Source organism: Cupressus sempervirens, chromosome 2, assembly GCF_028749045.1.
Source record: "Cupressus sempervirens isolate cs-2001-9-10 chromosome 2, ASM2874904v1, whole genome shotgun sequence".
Lineage (NCBI taxonomy): Eukaryota > Viridiplantae > Streptophyta > Pinopsida > Cupressales > Cupressaceae > Cupressus > Cupressus sempervirens.
This window is the reverse complement of record NC_143119.1, coordinates 377,493,946-377,514,045: the sequence shown is the minus strand read 5'-3', so window position 1 is coordinate 377,514,045 and position 20,100 is coordinate 377,493,946. Positions and strand designations below refer to the sequence as shown.

At 33.8% G+C, this 20,100-nt stretch overlaps 1 protein-coding gene across 1 annotated transcript in view; it reads right to left on the bottom strand.

Moving 5' to 3' along the window:
* Positions 1-20,100, bottom strand: part of LOC149572714 (uncharacterized) — a 66,751-nt gene that overhangs the window by 9,103 nt on the left and 37,548 nt on the right. Inside the window, exons 4-5 of the mRNA XM_089813801.1 lie at positions 19,016-19,118; positions 18,351-18,469 (exon numbers count right to left, since the gene is read on the bottom strand). Coding sequence (XP_089669927.1) covers positions 18,351-18,469; positions 19,016-19,118 — 222 coding nt within the window. The remainder of the gene's footprint in view (positions 1-18,350; positions 18,470-19,015; positions 19,119-20,100) is intronic.

The following is a 20,100-nucleotide window of genomic DNA, read 5'->3' as shown; positions in this document are numbered from 1 at the left end:
TTTTTATTTTCTTTTTTCCTTTTTGTTATATATTCCACTATGTTACCCCGAGTTTCCGGGACGAGGAGACGGGGGGGTGAGGAAACGGATTTCCGAGATGGTTTTTTTTGGCTGAAATAGGGGACGGCTATATATATATTAATATATGCATGAATTTCCGAATTACATAACATTGTCACATTCATTATAGCAACATAGTTTAAAATTATCAATTTCATTCATCAAATCAGCATAGAACATAGCATCAAATCGAACCATTGTCTAAGAATTGGAACATAGGATGACATCAAATGAGAGAATCAATCTGACATAGATTAGACTTTAGAGCCCTTTCTTGTGGGTTTTGGAGGAAAACCGAATTTGTTGTGCCAAATCTTCCTAGGTGGGTAGCAGCCATCTTGTTTGGGCAGTAATCAGCTACAACAATTTATTTCTGGGCAATTATTGCTGCTATTAGAGCATTATCAAAAGGTGAAAACAATCTAAGTATTCCTCAACCCAGCAGCAATCATTTCCACGTCTGCAATATGAATATCGAATAGAAGTTTTCAGATCTAGTTTGTTGAACAAAAGTTGAAGTTTCAATTTTCAGTCATAGTTGGATTCTAAGTTGTAATGGCTTCCAAAAAAAAAAAAATTCTTTCAACATGGGTTATATTAACATATTTTATTATTTTAATGTGGAGCCAGCGAATGGTAGAAAATCACCATTTATTAATGTTTTTTTTTTTTTAAGTTGAGTTTTATTTTAAAATTGGAAACTTCAAGCAATCCCCAGGACGGATGGGAAACGGCTACAAAGTCCCCGAGATGGTCAGCACCCTTTGGAAATGCATTGACCATTTCCGAAGTTTCAATGATGGGTTTCTGATTTTCTTGCTTGGGTGGGAACGGCTTGGAAACATTTCCGACCCTCCCCAAGTCCCCAAAACGAGGACGGTTTCTGAAACTCAAGGCTTGGGGCTGGAAACGAGTCCCCGGGTAACATAGATATTCCAACAATGAGTAATTAAAGCTTAGTGGGTTGGGAGTGGTCCAAAAAATATTAAATTGAAAAAGGTTCTCCTTTGTGCAAGTATACAACAAGACTTCAACAATGTCCTAGGTACGGGGATCTAGCTATGTTGCTACCGCCGGTTCCACTACCCCAATCAAGCTATAACCACCAACGTGTTGAGCATTATTATAATACCCCAACCCCCTAACCCCCACATCATGATGGTTCATAAGAAACATGAGTTGAAGCCTACCCCTGTAGTTAGTGAAGGAATCGACCAAGCGAAGACGCCCCCTACCATTCTATAGTTGGATGGGTGGGAAACTATAGTTCTAGGTGGGTATATGGAAATGCATTTTTTACAGTACCCAATATAGATATTCTTATTACTAAGTAAAACTTCATTTTCTAGGCCCTGGAGATAAAGGGATCAATGTGTGTGAGGGCCCAAAGACAGAAAAGAACGGGTTGTCAGCTTCTCAAATAGCAACAATGTTAAAAGCACAAGATGCTGATAGGTTAGCTTCAATGGGGAACAAGAAAAATCAAAAAACAAAGCACCACCACCACACCCACTCAAATAACCACTAGACATCATCCCTTCTTACCTATGGCTTCTAGGGATGAAGAAGATGTAGAAGCACCCGAAAACACCACTTGCAAGAGAGGCCCACTAGATAGGGCATTTCAAAATAAATTAAGAGACATTGTTGATGCAAAGATTGAATGTTGCCACTTTGTGAATGGTTTTCCATTCAATCTAATTAGATCACCTTATTTGAGAGAGATGGTGCAAGCAATAAATCAAGCGCCTAATGGTTACCAAGGTCCTAGATATGAAAAGGTGAGAACTACCTTATTACATAATGAGAAAAAATGTAGACAACCTTCTCAAACCAATAAGAAATTCTTGGATCCAAACGGGAGTGACTATTATCTTTTATGGATGAAAAGATTGCAAAAACCATCCACTAATAAATGTGATCGTTCTCTCCCCTATGGAGGCAATGTTTTTAAAGGCGGTTGCCTATGAAGGGGAGGTAAAAGATACTAAATTTATTGCCCAGATTTTCACTAAATCCATAGCTCATGGGTGTTGATAATGTTATCCAAGTAGTAACAGAAAATTCAACAGTTTGTAAGGCTGCAGGTGCTTTGGTAGACGCACGATTGGATCACATCTTTTGGACATCTTACGTCGTCCACTACTTAAATTTGGTGATGAAAGCAATTGGCACCCAAATTGAATGGGTGAAATAAGTATATGTGGAGGGTGAGGAGATCCAAATGTTTGTGACAAACCACCACATGTCACAACAATTTTCAGAACTTTCTTCAATATAGAATTATTGAAGGTAAATTTTAAAGTTTAATTTATTTAATTTCATTTATCATTTTGTGTAATGTTTACATAATTGAATAAAATATTTTGTGTTGTTTACATATTTAAAATGTCTTATTAACTTACAATTAACATGTTATTAGGTGGTTGATACTTTCTTTGCTTCACACACAATCGTCGTTAGACGACTTGTGAGGGTGAACAATGCATTGTCCTAGATGCTTATTCGCAACCAATGAGGTGTTTGGAAGCAATCGAATATAACAAAGGCTCGAAAGGTAAATGGCAATGATCTTTTATGATAATTAGTGGGGTCAAGTGGATCTTGCATTAGAATTCACCGAGCTCATCATGTCTATGCTTTTCGGTTTGCTAACATTAATGTGCTAACATTAATGGGCCTTGTTTGGGGAACATCTATGATGCCATGGGCACCATGCCAAAGAGAATAAAATCAGTAAGTTTAATACAAATTATACAATCCTCTATCCTTATTTATTGAGAGATTTAAATTTTTTATTTTATTGTTAACATTACATCAAGATAACTTGCCTGATCTTTTGACATCCCAAGTCATTCATAGGAGAGAGCATGATCCTAAGAACACCTAGTACAAAAAGTGGAGTCAATTGTTCATCACTGGAACAAAATGCCTATACCTTCACACCTCTTGACATGTGCTCTATCTCTCAAGTATCATAGCGCTGAGATACTTGCTATTCTTGGTAGAGTGCCACTACATAGATCCTGAGGTTGCTAGTGGGTATAAGAAGGCGATCAGTAGGCTCTTTAATGATCCTAATGCGGCATCAAATATTAGGAGAGAGACTGCAAAGTTTGTCTGAGGAAAAGATGCAAACCTTGATGATATTAATGACCAAAGTAGAATGGATGGTATTAGATGGTGGTACCTACACAAGCAAGACTATATCTACCTCCAACCTCTTGCCACTAAGATCCTATCACAAGTTTTCAAGTTTTTTTTGTTTTCGCCTAAGGCTGCTCAGCTTGTAGAATTAACACACTTAAGTTATATTGTATTTTTATTTTATTTTTTTATTTTTTGTCAATTGTCTCTTTAGGTTGCGAGCTCTTTTTCTGCTGAGCGCAATCGGAGTACATACTCCTATATCCACTTAGTGAATTGGAACCTGTTGGGTTCCAAGAAAGAAAAGAGCTTGGTATTCCTCCACAACTTGTCCCTCCTGTCATGTAAGGATCTGATATACAAGATGGGGGCAAAGTGTTAGATTTTATTGATCTCTGATAGACAAAACCATTACAATAAATATGAATAACAATAGATATTCTTACTTGAATAACTGCAGAACTAAATTGTTCTTCAAATGGTGAATGGTCTTGAATTGCTGAGATCTAGAATATCCTCCAATGTATGTTGTTGATGACACTTAATGTAGTAGGAATATGGTGATTGTCTTTCAATAAGATTGTAGAGGAGAATGTTGAGAATTTATCCTACAAGATTCATGTGCAGATCATTGGGTCTGTAATGCCTTGTATTGATTACTTTCCCATCGGTCAGCACTTGTTTATATATACATAAGAAGGTTCATGCCCCCATAGAGTCATGACTCTACGTGGCCTTTGGCCATTTATTCAGGGTCATGCCTCTACGGAGGCATAACTAACCAATTGTTAGTTAATCTAATCCAACATGATCGGTAGTAACACAAGACCCCCAATGACATATGTGTTAAGGTGTCCGCCAATAATCTATACATAACACTGCCTGTCGATAATATAATCAAATGTATGTTAAGACAATCATCTAAACATATATGTATGTATGTATGTATGTATGTATGTAAGATACATCAATGAATATAATCAGATGAACTTGGTATAGATTTTGCAAATGTCTAATAAACATAATTTACATAAAAACATCACTTCTACTGATGCTAAACATTAACACTCCCTCTTAGCGAGGTTGTAGTAATACACGTTTAGATTTCAAAATAGAATATTTGAACACTTTATCTGATCTTAACACTCTGAAACAGTGACTAGTCAAATAATTTAAAATCACGATGCTATGACCACTATCATAACATATATTATGATCTCTAATTGTCTGAAACAATATCTAGAGTAATCATAATAAATTCTTATCTATGATCTCTAATTGTCCGAAACAATATCTAGAGATGTCCATGATAACAAGCCTATCATTTGCAAGATCATCACCTTACAAATGATTACCTTCTGAATATATATATGTCAACGAAAAATCGTCACCTTTCATTACATATCTAATGCGGCTAAATAACAATAGAAGCATAAACTCGCATGAATTGAAAACTTAAATTCAATATTCAATATTACAATTTAATCATACCAAGTTTTCCTCTGAAGTAATTCAACTTTACTTTAGCAAGAGGTTTAATAAAGATATCTGTTGTTTGCTCATTAGTACTAATGTACTCCAGTTGAATGACTCATCGATCCACCATATCTTTAATGTAGTGGTAAGGGATTTCAATATGTTTGGATCAATTGTGGAAAAACAGATTAGCTGAAAGCTTGATGCAACTTTGATTATCACAATGAATCACAGTGGGCTTCAAAGGTCTTTTGAACAAATCTACTATCAACTTTCATAGTCATACCGCTTCTCTAGCACCCAAGGAAGAGGCAATGTGTTCTGCTTCGGTAGAACTTAAGGCAACTGAAGATTGTTTTCTGCTAAACCAAGAAACCATTCCAAACCCTAGACTAAAGCAACATCCAGAAGTACTCTTACGTTCAATAGGACTTCCTGCCCAATTGGAATTAGAATATCCATGAAGGTTGATATTGACTTGATCATATTTGATTCCCATGCCAATAATACCTTTTAGATATCTCATAATGTATTTAGTTGCATGTAGATGTATCTTCTTTGGTGTACACATGAACTGACTCAAGGTGTTAGTTGCATAACATATGTCAGAACGAGTATTCACCAAAGACATTAAAGATCCAATGATCTGCCTGTAGTAAGTAGAATTTGTAGGTTCTGATTTGATCATATCATCCTTCAACTTGGGTAGATTGACTTCCATAGGAGTAGAAGTTGGTTTACATTCCATCATTCCAAATTTTGTTAGAATATCGACTGTATATTTTCCTTAATTCAAAAAAATGTAGTTATCTTGTTGCCAGACTTCCAATCCAAGAAAGGAGTGTAGAAGACCTAAATCTTTCATTTCAAACTCTGTTGTAGTTCTTGTTTGCACTTCTTTATGAGATGTTCTTCACCTGTTATTAACAAATCATCAACGTATAACACAAGAATAATCATATCATCACCATCTATTTTGAAGTAAAGTTAGGATCAGCTTAGTTTTTAGAATATCCTAACTTTATTAGATAGTTGTCTATCCTTTCATACCACGCTCTGGAAGCCTATTTGAGACCATATAGTGCTTTCTTTAATTTACAAACATGAATTTTGCTGTCATGAGTGTTGAATCCTTCTGGTTGTTCGATATACACTTCCTCAGTTTTGCCATTTAGGAATGTTGTTTTGACATCCATTTTATGAACCATCCATCCTTTGGATGTTGCAATAGCCAAGATGGTTCTGAGGTATATCTAGCAACTGGTGCAAATGTTTCTCAATAATTGATGCCTTCTTTCTGTGAGAAACCCCGTGCTACAAATCTGGCTTTGTACTTTTCAATGCTGCCATTAGATGCATGCTTAATTTTAAACAACCATTTAGAAGAAACAACTGATTTGTTTTTAGGCCTTGGTACAACATCCCATACATCATTTTTTAGTATGAAATTATATTCTTCAATCATTGCCTCTTTCCAAGACTGACTTGAAAGTGCTTCTTTAACATTTGAAGGTGTTGTTTTTATAAGTGCAGTTAATAATGCAACATAACATGATTGATTTCTCGTTCTTTTACTTTCTCGGATCACTTCATTAGGTTCAACCTGATTTTCTTCTATCATTTTCCTAGCCCAAAGTGGCCTCTTTTAGTTGTTGACATTTTCAGAATCTTCATGATTAAATGTAGCAGTAGAGGATGGTTCAATATCATTATCCCTCTCAATTTCTGCTCGGTGATTTTCATCTACTTCAGGAATAAATTCATCAACATTTCTAGAAATATTAAAGGCGATATCTTCTTAGAATTTCACATCTCTACTAATCTCAATTGTTCTTTAACCTGGAATAAAGACCTTGTAGCCTTTGGTTGTTTCACTATATCCAATGAGTATCCCCTTCTTTCCAGATGGTTCTAGTTTTGTTCTTTTTCTCTTTAGGAATGTGGATATAAACAGGACATCCAAATATTCTTAGATAACTTAGATTTGGTTTAATACCCATAAATACTTCTTCAGGAGTGGTGTTCTCTAATACTGAGTGTGGACATCTATTTTGAATATAGACTACAGTGTTAGATGCTTCAGCCCAAAAGGAAGCATAAAGATTTTTATCGTGCATCATTGCTTTAGCTGACTCAACAATTAATCTATTTTTACGTTTTGCAACTCCATTCTGTTGAGGATTATATGGTACAAAAAACTCCCTCTTAATCCCAACAGCAATGCAAAAAAATTTAAAAATCTCAGAGATGTATTCACCTCCATTGTCTGAACATAGCGTTTTTATTTTCTGTCCTGACTGATTTTCAACTAGGGTTTTGAATTCTTTGAATTTTGATAATACTTCAGCTAATTCTTTCTATTTTAGAGAGTAGATCCAAGTTCTTCTAGAGTAGTCATCAATAAAAATTACATAAAAAGAGGCACCCGTTAAGAGAAGGTACATAGGGCCGCAAAGATCAGTGTGAATCAGTTCAATAATGGATTTTGATTTGTGAACACATTTAGGAAATGATTGTTTTATGTTTTTACCTAGAGCACATCCTTTGCAAATGCTTAAGTGATCAATTATGAGATTAGGTAGACCTTTTAAAATTTCTCCTATAGATGATAATGCACAATAGTGGAGGTGACCTAGCCTCCTATGCCAAATTTCAGTAGAGTTTGATGTTTCAAGACTTAGTGCTAAGTTTTGTTTGTTACATAATTTATACAGACTTTCGTCTCTAAATCCATAATAGAAATGGCTTTCTTGATATTAAAGTTCTTTAGCCAAGATAGAACTTTGTCCTCTTCAAAAGTGATTCTAAATCCTTGATCAGCGAGACCAGAAATAAAGACTAGATTTCTTTTTATTCGAGGTACATATAAAACATTTTTTAGTTGGAGAGTAATTCCTAAATTTAGATAAATTGAACAAGAGCCAATACCTTTGATAGGATGAGTGGATTTATCTCCAATGGTAACTTCTTCTGAGGAGTGTTCTGAGAAGGTTTCAAATTTGTCTCTAAAACCAGTGATGTGTCGAGATACTCCACTGTCTATGATCCAAGTGTTGTTGTTTGAGTTTAATTCACTTGAAAGGGCTAAATAAAATGCATAGTTTTCTTTTTCTTCTTTCTCTACATCTTCTCCTTTGATTTTTGCTAATGTTGCTTGAATTTTCTTCTGTTCAGGGCTGAAGATATGGGAATGGCCAATTTTATCACACTTGAAACATCTAACTTTGGACCAATCACGTTTCTTATATGATTTGTCAGATTCCCTTCTATTGTGCTTGAATTTTCTTTTCTTGTTTGAATTTGCATGAAGTGCTTGAATATGTCCCTCTTGATTTATACTTAGTCCTCTTGAGACTAATCTTGATTCTTCTTGTGTGCATTCATTTTTTAGTAAATCAAATTTAGGAAGTTCAGGTTGGGAGCTTAATCCTTTAATAAATGTTTCCCAAGATAGAGGAAGTCCTCTTTATGCTATCATGCTAAGTTCTTTGTCATCAACTCTTCCATTGTTGCAAGTTGATCTTCTAATTTTGAAATCCTTAGAAAGTAGGATGTAATAGATTCTTCATTTTTCATCTTTATATATAGTAGATCTTGTTTTAGAGTTAACAATCTACTAGTATTGTTGATTTCAAATGTATCCTTGACAGTAGAGAACATTTCAAATGCAATCTTGAGACTGGATATGGATGGAAGAATATGATCTTTTACAAAATCTATTATAATTTTCATTGCTTTGTTATTGTATCTTTTCCAAGTTACTTTCTCTGGATCATTTTCACGCATGGATATGTCTGTTTCTATATACTCCTCTAATTCTATTTATCTTAATATTATCATGACTTGAATTTTCCATGATGAAAAATTTGATGCTCCCTTAAGCCTATCCTCTAGTCTTACATGATTCCCCATTTTGATTTAAGAATATAATTTAACTTTTGTAAATCTGAGACTTCAGATTTTAATTCTGAGTAATAGATTTTCTTATCAGAATGGCTCTGATACCATGTTAGATTTTAGTGATCTCTGATAGACAAAACTATTACAGTAAATATGAATAACAATAGATATTCTTACTTGAATAACTGCAGAACAGAATTGTTCTTCAAATGGTGAATGATCTTGAATTGCTGAGATCCAGAATATCCTCCAATGTATCTTGCTGATGACAGGTAATGTGGAAGGAATATGGTGATTGTCTTTCAATAAGATCGCAGAGGAGAATGCTGAGAATTCATCCTGCAAGATTAATGTGCAGATCGCTGGGTCTGTAATGCCTTGTATTGATTACTTTCCCATCGGTCAGCACTTGTTTATATATACATAAGAAGGGTCATGCCCCCATAGAGTCATGGCTCTATGTGGCCTTTGGCCACGTAGGATCATGCCTCTACAGAGGCATAACTAACCAATTGTTAGTTAATCTAATCCAACATGATTGGTAGTAACACAAGACCCCCGATGACATGTGTTGAGGTAGACGCCAATAATCTGTACATAACACTGCTTGCCGATATAATCAAACGTATGTTAAGACAATCATACATACATATATATATATATATATATATATATATAACATCAATGAATATAATCAGATAAACCTGGTACAGATTTTGCATTTGTCTGATAAACATAATTTGCATAACATTATTACTTCTATTGATGCTAAACATTAACACAGAGAAGCTATGGGATGTAGCACCAGCGTCTCCTGACTTGGATATGACCATCTAGGATCTAGCTAGAACTACCTTGTTGGATGTTGATGATATAGCACCATCTAGGGGTAGTGGAACCGGTTTGGGTTCCAATGATGAGGATCTTGATTTGGTTGCAGCTGGGGATAAACCGATTGATCCCTCATTATTCGATGACCCATTTGACCCTTAAAGGGCCTTGATACAATGGTAATTGATAAACTATTAAACACTTGTCACTATTAGTATTATCATTAGCTTTCAAACTTTATTATTTGATGAAATAGCCTATGTTTTGAAAATTCATTTTGCAATTCAGAATTCAATGTAGGTTTATCTTTACAATCGTGAACATAGATTACCGAACATTGATTTCTCACATCTTCCACTATTGTTTCGGAATATGCCCATGCCAAGGGTCCCAAACTAGGAAGTTAATCTCATACCAGAGACGTCTGCTGCTCAGACACTCAATATTCTGTGTTCAAATATTTTGGCTCCAGTCAACCTGATAGCATCAAGCGAGAGCTATGGGAATATAGCCCAGTCATATAAATATTCACTCTTTCGATTTTGGACCAATATATTGCACCGAACAGATAAGCCTTAGGGTAACCATAATATATATAAGCCGCCCAAATACAAACGTTTGTCAGGCCTCAAATAGCTATAGGTAATTGCAACTTTCCCATCATATGGGTTTATTAGGATAGATACCAACAAATAACAAGAACTCCCAAGAATTGACAGATTGCCTATGGACCCAGTCTACCAATTTTAGTTCATACAGAAGAAGAAAGAAGTCATCCACAAGCTTTAACCAGTCTTCATTTCAAATTCACACAGAGAAGTGAGGTCTCATCTGCAATATTATACTGTATCTACCAATCCGATGGTGGACTTGCTAGTTCAAACACATGTTTGTAATCTTCTTCCTCACAGTAAGGTAATCATGAATGAACCCATAAATCTCAATAAATTAATAATGGCAGAAGAAGCTTTGGAAATCTCCAGCACAGAAATTCATCTGTCTTAAGAGAATATGAAACGTCTTTGATGAAGAAAGTCTAACCCATTCATGCAATCCTCCTATGTTCAATTGAATGGTTCACATCCTGTAAAACACCATTTCAACTTCTGCCTCCGCAAATATGACTACAGTCAACCTTAAGCTTCCCAAGGTGACACGGGAGAAGTACTTATAATGCCTCCAAAAAAAATTATTGCTGAGATAAATACTCTGTCAATCCAAGAATGCTACAGTAAATTAATAAACCACACAGCAAAACTACATTAATAAAATGTCACTGTCCGTAATGATGGTTTCACCCTAAGTCACAAGGTTCGAATTCAAATTCAAGTTCATCAATCATCAAATTCAGATGGAATTCAGCAAGGGTAAAAAATTCAAAGAAAAATCATCATTAAATTTACCGTATGATTTTATTTATTTTTAAATATAAGTAATATATCCACAAAATTGTCAAAATAGTTAAACTTGTTAAATAATTAAACCAAACAAATCAATACTATATTAAAATAAAATAATATATATATAAAATAATTTTATATTAGTTATCATAAAATTCAGATTAAGTTCACAAAGGGTAAAAATTTGCTGAAATTCAAGTTTCACAGATGAAATTCAGCGTATCCTATGACTTAGGTTTCACCTGTGGTCTGATTTTCTTTCCAGTTATATGTGTGCTTTTACCGCTGACATTAATTTTTTTGGCTTAACCTGACAGATGAGATATTGTGTTTTAAACTCTATACAGAAAAAGTGAAATGAAGAGGTTTTCAAGCAAACAGGCATTGCCTCACTGAGTTCTGCAGTGAGCTCACCCATCTTAATGTTATTTTGTAGGTATCCACAATTATGGAGATTCCAAGGCAGATCTATGATACTCCTGCACGAGGGCCTGACAATCATTACAAAACAGATATTAAAAGTTCTCATTTATTTACTCGAAGGAGAAACAATCTGAATAAAGAGTGGCCGGAGATTTTAACAAAATTCAAAGATAAACAAAAGATTTGGTAACTGTTGAAATAGAGAAGACCGAAATGGATGCTAGGAACAGGTTCCAACCAACATTGAAGGATGTAGATTCTGATCTGACTGAGCCACCTGTAGGGACATTTCATTGTGATCAGAATGATGTACACAGCAATATAAGAAGCTGCTGGGAGTAGTTTTTGGTTTCCGTCTGGTTGCCTCCTTTTGGTTATGTAATTGTTGCTAAGTGTTACCCTGTGATCCATCACTTTGTCAGATGATCTGTAGTTTGGATTAAGGGAGCTGCAGCTCTTTACGTTGTAAAACTCTGTTTTGATGATAAGCTCTAACAGACAAATTATGTTTTTCAGCATCCTTGTCATTACTTATTTCCCCACAAAGTAGGCTCATTATAACGCAGATTGAGAGAATCTTGGTTGGTAAGAGGCAATATAAGCTTCAAAGCATGGAATAAGTGTTTCAGTAATTGATTGGCAGCCTTTTTTGTTGTCAGGATGACATTTCCCACTTCAACTTCCTTTTCTCTTCTCTTCAAGTTTTCTCTCTTTGAACTACTGGCTACTCCAACTAAGTTTTTCCCTTACTTCTCAATAAAAATCTTACGTATTCTGCAAAATCTTCATCTTCAACACTTTTCTTATGTCCCTCAATATTCACAAGCTCCCTTCATTTTGTAAGATATATGGATGGTGACTTGCCTAAGCAAGGAGATCTGATATTGCCTCAAGCTTGTGATATCCCCGTCAATATTAAAAATTTAAAACCATATAAAATACATAAATATTAAATCAATAAAATACTAAACTATGATTCATTATAATCATACAATAATGTTGCATAATATATTGCTACTAAACTATGAGAATTAAATATAACATAAATATTCAGGTTAATAATATATAAAGTAAATATATTATGCAATAATATTAAAAGATAATATTATTAATATTAAAAATTATAGTATTAATATTAATAAGAAATATAACCGATACAATCTATATTATTAATATAATATATGTTATTATTAATTATATAATCAATATAATATTATTATTATGAAAAGACATGAGTTTTAGAATTAAAACACACACACATATATATAATAAAACTTTTGAGAAAACATCATTCAGAAATTGGGAAATATGGCGATTAGAGGAAATAATCCTACAAGAAGCAATTAGAGAATTATTAAAATTTAAGTCCCAGCAAGGGACATTACAATTGGTATCAGAGCATGATAAAGCCATCATGTGGATGATAATGCAAACTGATCAGCAGTGAAAAATCACAAATATGAAAAAAAACTAAAAAGAAGAGTTACAGAATGAAGGAATAACATATGATCCAGTAACAAAAATATTAACATCATAGTTAGGGCAGCACAAAGGAAGTGAATCGTAGGGGAGAATATTGTACAGGAGATTGCACACAGCATTTAGTAATATCCCAGGAGATCATACCAGACGAAGAAAATCGAGCCAGTTATTATGGAAGGAATATAGGTAATAAAAGAAAGAAGGAATAATATGAAACGTGGGTGCCGAACAAATAAAGGAAATCATTAGCTATTGAAACGGTGATTTTTATCCAGACATTCCAGAACAAATACAATCAGTGGAATTGTTGGAGGAAACAATCCCATCGTCCAAATATTTAGATTAATAATATATAAAGTAAATATATTATGCAATAATATTAAAAAATAATATTATTAATATTAAAAATAATAGTATTAATATTAATAAGAAATATAACTGATACAATCTATATTTTTAATATAATAAATGTTATTATTAATTATATAATCAATATAATATATTATTATGAAAAGAAATGAGTTTTAGAATAAAAACACACACGCATATATAATAAAAACTTTGAGAAAACATCATTCAGAAATTGGGAAATATGGAGAATAGAGGAAATAATCCTACAAGAAGCAAATAGAGAATTATTAAAATTTAAGTCCCGGCAGGGGACATTACAATTGGTATCAGAGCATGATTCTGCCATCATGTGGATGATAATGCAAACTAATCAGCAGTGAAAAATCACAAATATGAAAAAGACCAAAAAGAAGAGTTGCAGAATGAAGGAATAACATATGATCCAGTAACAACAATATTAACATCATAGTTAGGGCAGTGCAAAGGAAGTGAATCGTACGGGAGAATATTGTACAGGAGATTGCACACAGCATTTAGGAATATATTACTGCCAGGAGATTATACCACACGAAGAAAATCGAGCCAATTATTATGGAAGGAGTATAGGTAATAAGAGAAAGAAGGAATAATATGAAACATGGCTGCCAAACAAATAAAGGAAATGATTAGCTATTGAAATGGTGATTCTTATCCAGACATTCCAAAACAAATACAATCAGTGGAATTGTTGGAGGAAACAATCCTGTCATCCAAATCCAAAGCTTAGTGAACAAGTGTTAAGAAGGGATAAGTGTAACCAATATTAATTACAAAAAATGTTATTCCATATGCTTCAACGATTAAATTTAGTATGAGAATTGCACAATATTCTAAATTTGCAACTTAGACTGTGTAAAGTCCAAAACCAAACAATGACAGTTGCAGAGGGAGCTCAGTAATTCCATGAGAATAAGGTAATGATCGGAAGACTAGAGGAAAGAAAATAATTTCAATTTCAAAAGAATATAATAGAGAACTTGCCATCAAATTGAAGATTCATAAATTCACAGCGTTTGGAGGAACTGTCAGGAATAAGAAGTGGAAAATAGAGATGGTTGTCAACACTATGACCACACAAGAAGGAACCTCTGGCAAACTTCCAATCCCACTCCGAATTTATTCCTTTAGGGTAAACAGTAGTAGTTCAAAATAAATGCAATAATTATCAATCTGGTTCAATGAAGAGAAAAATTGTTATAGACTAGTCATCTACAAATGTAAATGAGAAGATATTCATCGAACAATTAATGATTCTTACCCATTACTTGGATGACTCGATGAGCCAGCAGTTTACGGAGGTTACCTATCTATTGCACAGATATCTGACCTCTCAACGAGCCAGGTCAAAATGAACAACAATAAGATAAAGGTATTGCACTATTAATTTTCATTGAATGGAACAGTGTTAAAGTCTTAGTCATATGATAAGACAATAATGAAAAAAAGACGAATATGTATCATCCTTGGCACAAGATCCCTGTATAAGGGGAATGTAAAAAAAACCGTAAGGTGATCGTATACTTTGAAGTTTGAACGGAAAAGACAACAACTCACCAAGAAATACACCCTACAGCATTAGTAAGTGTTGTTGCTAGTCTTAACCTGTGGTCTCATCACTATCAAAGTCTACATAACATGTATCTGTGTCAGATGGCAAAATAAACCATGGGATTGCCTTCACAATTTATACAGTCTTGTAGTGACAACAAACTCTATCAATTAAAAATGGGATGTGCCATTGACAAATCTACCAGACAGAAACTATTGACTTGATGAAGAATTTAGAAAGACATTGATATATCTATAACTCCAAGTGAGGTTACCCTGTTAAATATACAAGACTTATGCAACTCCAAGGTAATTATGTTTTCCATTATAATGATTAGAATTAATTTATTCATATAAATTCATGCTCAGTCTCATTATAAATCTAATCTAGAAAGAATAGGCAGGGATACAATATGGGAAAGGCCTGTATAAATCCAGCCAACGAGTTATCTCAAGATGGGTAAAGGGTCAGCGTCCCTGTAAGATGCCTTGCAGATTAACCAAGATGGGATCAAGTTGCCTTGAGGTTAATCCAAGATAGGATTAACAGCTTGGATCCACAAAACCTTGAGGGAGACAGTTGAGTTTGGTTTCAAAGTGGCCTGTTGTATCTCATCATTCCTTCTAAGCCAGAGTTATAATCGGAATAACATGACCTTTCAATTTACATATGGTGTATTATTCACCTATAAGGGTAGCCTTAGGAGAGAGATCAAAGGTGTATTTGGGCTAGTCCAACCAATCGGTTATTCCGACATGGGTAGGATCAGCATCCCTATAGTTGCCTTGAGGTTTGTCCAAGATGGGATCAAGTTGCCTTGAGGTCATTCCAAGATGGGATTGTGGGCTTGGATCCATAAAAACCTTGAGGAATATCATTGAGTTTGGGGTCCTAAGCACTTTGTTTACATCCTAAGTGTTCTTCTTAACCAAAGAATGATAATAAGTCCAAAACAAAACAAGCATCCCCCTAAGTAGGCCACCTCATGTGGAAGTATGGGATTGGCTTGGAATAAATTATCTTGACTCACATTTTCTTATATGTACACATATGTACTAATGATCACTTGTGGTTGTAGGATTTAATCAAAGAAGTAAATTTTGTAAACCATCTTCACGATTCTAGTGAACAGTGAGGCATTAATCAAGCATGCATGTATTATGTGTCTACATTGTATATTTCATGTTATCATGCATTCATGTGTCTGCTTCATGTTTTCATGCATTCACATGTCTTCTCTATGTATACTTTATGTTTTCATGCATTGTGATGTATATTAAAATCCTCTTGCATTCAATTATATGCCTTGTATGATGGTTCTACAATAAAGATTATATTTAAATGATTTTCTTGAGGACAAGCAAAATCTAAGAGGGGAGGACTGTGATATCCCTGTCAATATTAGTACCATATAAAATAGATAAAAATAAATTATGATTTATTATAATCATACAATAAAGTTGCATAATATGTTACTACTAAAATAAGAGAATTCAATATAACATACATATTTAGATTAATAATATATAAAATAAATATATTATGCAATAATATTATTACTGTTTATAAGAAACATAACTAATATAATCTATATTATTAATATAATATACATTTATATTTGACTATATAATCAATATAATATAATTACTATGAAAAGACGTGACTCTTAAAATGGGAAAATATATATATATAGAATAAAAACATTGAGAAAACATCATTCAGAAATTGGGAAATATGGAGAATAGAGGAAATAGTCCTGCAAGAAGCAAATAAATAATTATTAAAATTTAAGAACCAGCACAGGACATTACAAAGCTGAATTCACTTATAATGATTCTGTCAACAAAATTACAGGTAGACTCCATTTTTAAATAATTTATGGTTATAATTATCCTCCTTGTTGCTCTTTAAATCATTTCTGGGGTTTTCAGTACCTCTGGGATTCCCTCCTTCATCCAAAGTTTCCTTGTTCTATTGTGCTGCAATCTATTATTACTCACCAAAAAATTTCATCTGTTTTTGTATCGCTCTGATGGTTAGTTTCCATTCTGGATACCCCCAGCACCTTGTGTATTCTCACTGGTTTTTTGTTTAAGAACATTTTTTTGGTAGGTTTGTCACATATTTTGATCCCATCTCTCTTGCCCACACCCATAATCTGCTGTTAATTGGTGCTTCTGTATAGTTTAGCCAGCTTTTCACTTGTTCAAATTTTGAGATGTTCATCAAACCCTCATATAGCTTGTTTTCTGGGTTTGTTGGATGTCTTATTCTTCTGCAGACAAGCTGTGTATAGCATAAACAATCTGCATTTTTTTTTATCGCCACTGGGATACAGCTTTTGAGAATGAGAATCAAGGGCTTCAGGGTAAGGATGAATATATGGTGGCAGTTGAGGAACTGAAAGTGAAATAGTAAGTGCTTATGAAACTAAAATTATTTAAAATATGTAAGTAGCAGCCTGCTCGCTCCTCTAAAGTTCTCTACATAACAGGCTACATGAAAGGAGTGTTTCCAAATTCCAACCGTACTCAACAACATACATGCAGGAGGATAAACGAACATCCCAGACAAGAACACAAAATCAAGGACAAGGACCTTCCAAGAAGGTACATTTGCAAAATTTGAAGAGTTACTCTCAAGTTTTCTTCCTTCCTAATCAAGAGGGGTCCAAACCTGAATTAGCATAAAGCCTTTTTGAGTGAACTATAGATGAACAGCAAGAAAAAGCGTGAAGATAAGAAAGGTTCCGTATAAATGGTCAAAGGGGAAAGTAAAATCTACTGCTGCAAGGATGGGGACTTTAGAAGAGGTTGAAAAAGAGAAACTTGAGGATATAGCACTACTCTGTATCACAAAGGCAGAGGACCTTACGGAAATTCAATTGTGTAAAGAAATCAACAGTTGCAACTAGTAGCAAGATTGTCCAGAATTTGAACTACAATAGTTCTAGTGAAAAAGGTGCCACTTTATAGAACAAAATGACTCGAACCAAAATTTGTGGGAGGCACTATGGACGTAGAGAAGGATAAAATTCCAACTAGGTTCAATGAAACTATATGTTATTAGTCCTATTTGTCAACATTTAACAGTAAAGCCAAAGAAAAAGGTTTGGCAATTTAGGTCATACTGGCAGAGATAATTTAGTCATTTGTTAGCATAACTATTTTTTGGGCAATTGGGTGAATTGACATAACTCCCAATTGCCATAACTACGGAGTTTTCCCTCTTAATTTTATTAATTAATAATGTTATATATAAAAACTTACTATTATACAAAAATATATGCTCAACTGTAATAAGATATCTAGCTAGTTTGTATCTTAGTAGAAAATTGGTTAGATTCAAAATTCTATGATTGAGTGCCTGAGAGTTTCATATGACACTATTCTCTAATGCTACATAGTTATGAGTATACTGGAATTTACCACTCCTATCATCAAAGATGTGTGAGGATCAGTTACGTTCTCTGCCTATAAAGAAAATGTTTTATCACAATTGCATTCTCCAAAGAATGCAAAACACAGTGAAAGGACTCAAAAAACAATGAGATGTGCAAGCACCAGAGTTGTACAGAGATCAGAATGCTGTGGGAAAGGTAGAGAATAAAAAACATACTATTTAGTATTTGAAGGCATAAAATAAATTTCTTGGATGCATGAAAACAAATATCACATAAAATGATAGCATACTTCAACTCGGAGATCATCCACAGAAGTAGCTGAAAATGTAGGCACAAGATCAGAACCATTAATGATAGCTGTGATAAACTGTGTCCCTGACTCTGCCAACTCCCAAGTCATACAGGCAGCTGCATTAACCAAATTTGATGTATTAAGTTAGTAAGAAATTAATAGCATTTTAAAAATGAAGCAGCTAAAAACTCTAGTTTTATAACAATATAAAATTCATCTAACATTATGTTTTAGCATAGTATAACTAAAGGTAACATGTTTACCACCAAAAGGCAGATGTCAAGATGACATAGAGAGTTTTTCACACTTGTCATTACTCAAATGATTAGACAAATACTACTGCTAAAATACAATAGTGACAACAGCATAAATATCACAGTGATTGAACAGTGAACACAGAGATATCATATCCATCATATTATTCCTGAGAAATTGGATTATCACAAGAGCCCATTACAAGCTACGATTTCAAGTACTTGAAATGTATCATAGAATAACATAGAAATTTGATTTCCCTAACTCTAGATATAATTTCACATGCTATTGTTACAAGGCAATTGCCCTGTTCAGTATTGCATTTTATCTTTGAGGCAGTTTTCTAGTAATTTCAATCCAAGCTTTCCATCTGAATCAAGTCAGCCAAACAAGTGAAACCAATATACCTGGAGCAAATGTAATACAATGAGTAGAAGACAACTCTTTGTGTTCCCTGAGTATATATGCCAAAAGAGCTGCAGTGCCTCCACCCAAGGAATGTCCAACTACCTGTTATTTTCATGCAAACATGTTAAAATCCCAGCTGTTAAAGAGAGTTCATGAAAAGTAGAAAATTAAACAGTAATTAGTACCCCTCTTTTGCAAAAACCCTACTTGCAGAATGCCTTTAACCAACATTAAAAATATTGCCTTCCAACCTTAAAGATGGGTTCGAATAACTTGTTTTGGGTTTAGAGCCAAAATTCTAATTCTACTTTAGAAATTTTGGTTGTTGGGTGCCAAAAGAGCGAATTTTAAATTTAAATTTGAGCTACATTAAAAAAATTATAAAATTCTTAAAAAATTTATCCTAATAAACCATAATAGCAGAGTTACTGATCTTGATAGATGGCCGTTAATAAAAAAATGGTTGAAATGACTAGTTTAAGAAGAGAAATAAATGATAGGGAAAATATATGGCAGAAGTACATAGAGGCAATTTCAAAATATTGGAATAAAACGTGCTTTAAATTTCAAAAAATATGGTACTTCAGCAGCTGGAGAATTTAAAGACTAGATAATACATGAAAGAAAAAACAACACAATGTAGGTTTGAAAACTCTGCAAAGAGTAGACATTAATACTAAATACACAGTATTTTCCAGATACACATTATATATATATATATAACAATTGTGATGTATAGTGTCAAGAAGCAAGGTGTGTCCAAAGTTATTAGCAAAACCACACACAATAATGTTTTATATATTACAGCAGTTGCCTTTTGCATCAGGTAATCAGAACCGGCCAATTAAAATTAACATGAAGTGCACTCTCAGTCTGAATAAAATAATGCCTATATCCCATGGCAATTTGGGGATGGGGGACAGGTGAACAACAGGGGAAGCATTTCTGGGATGTTTCCTAGATGTCCAAAAATAGGGGATGGCAGGGGACAGCAGTGTATAAATTATTTTCTGTATATATATGAATTTTTCAAAATAATATAATGTGTCTTAATATTATATAACTTTTAATGACAAAATTACTG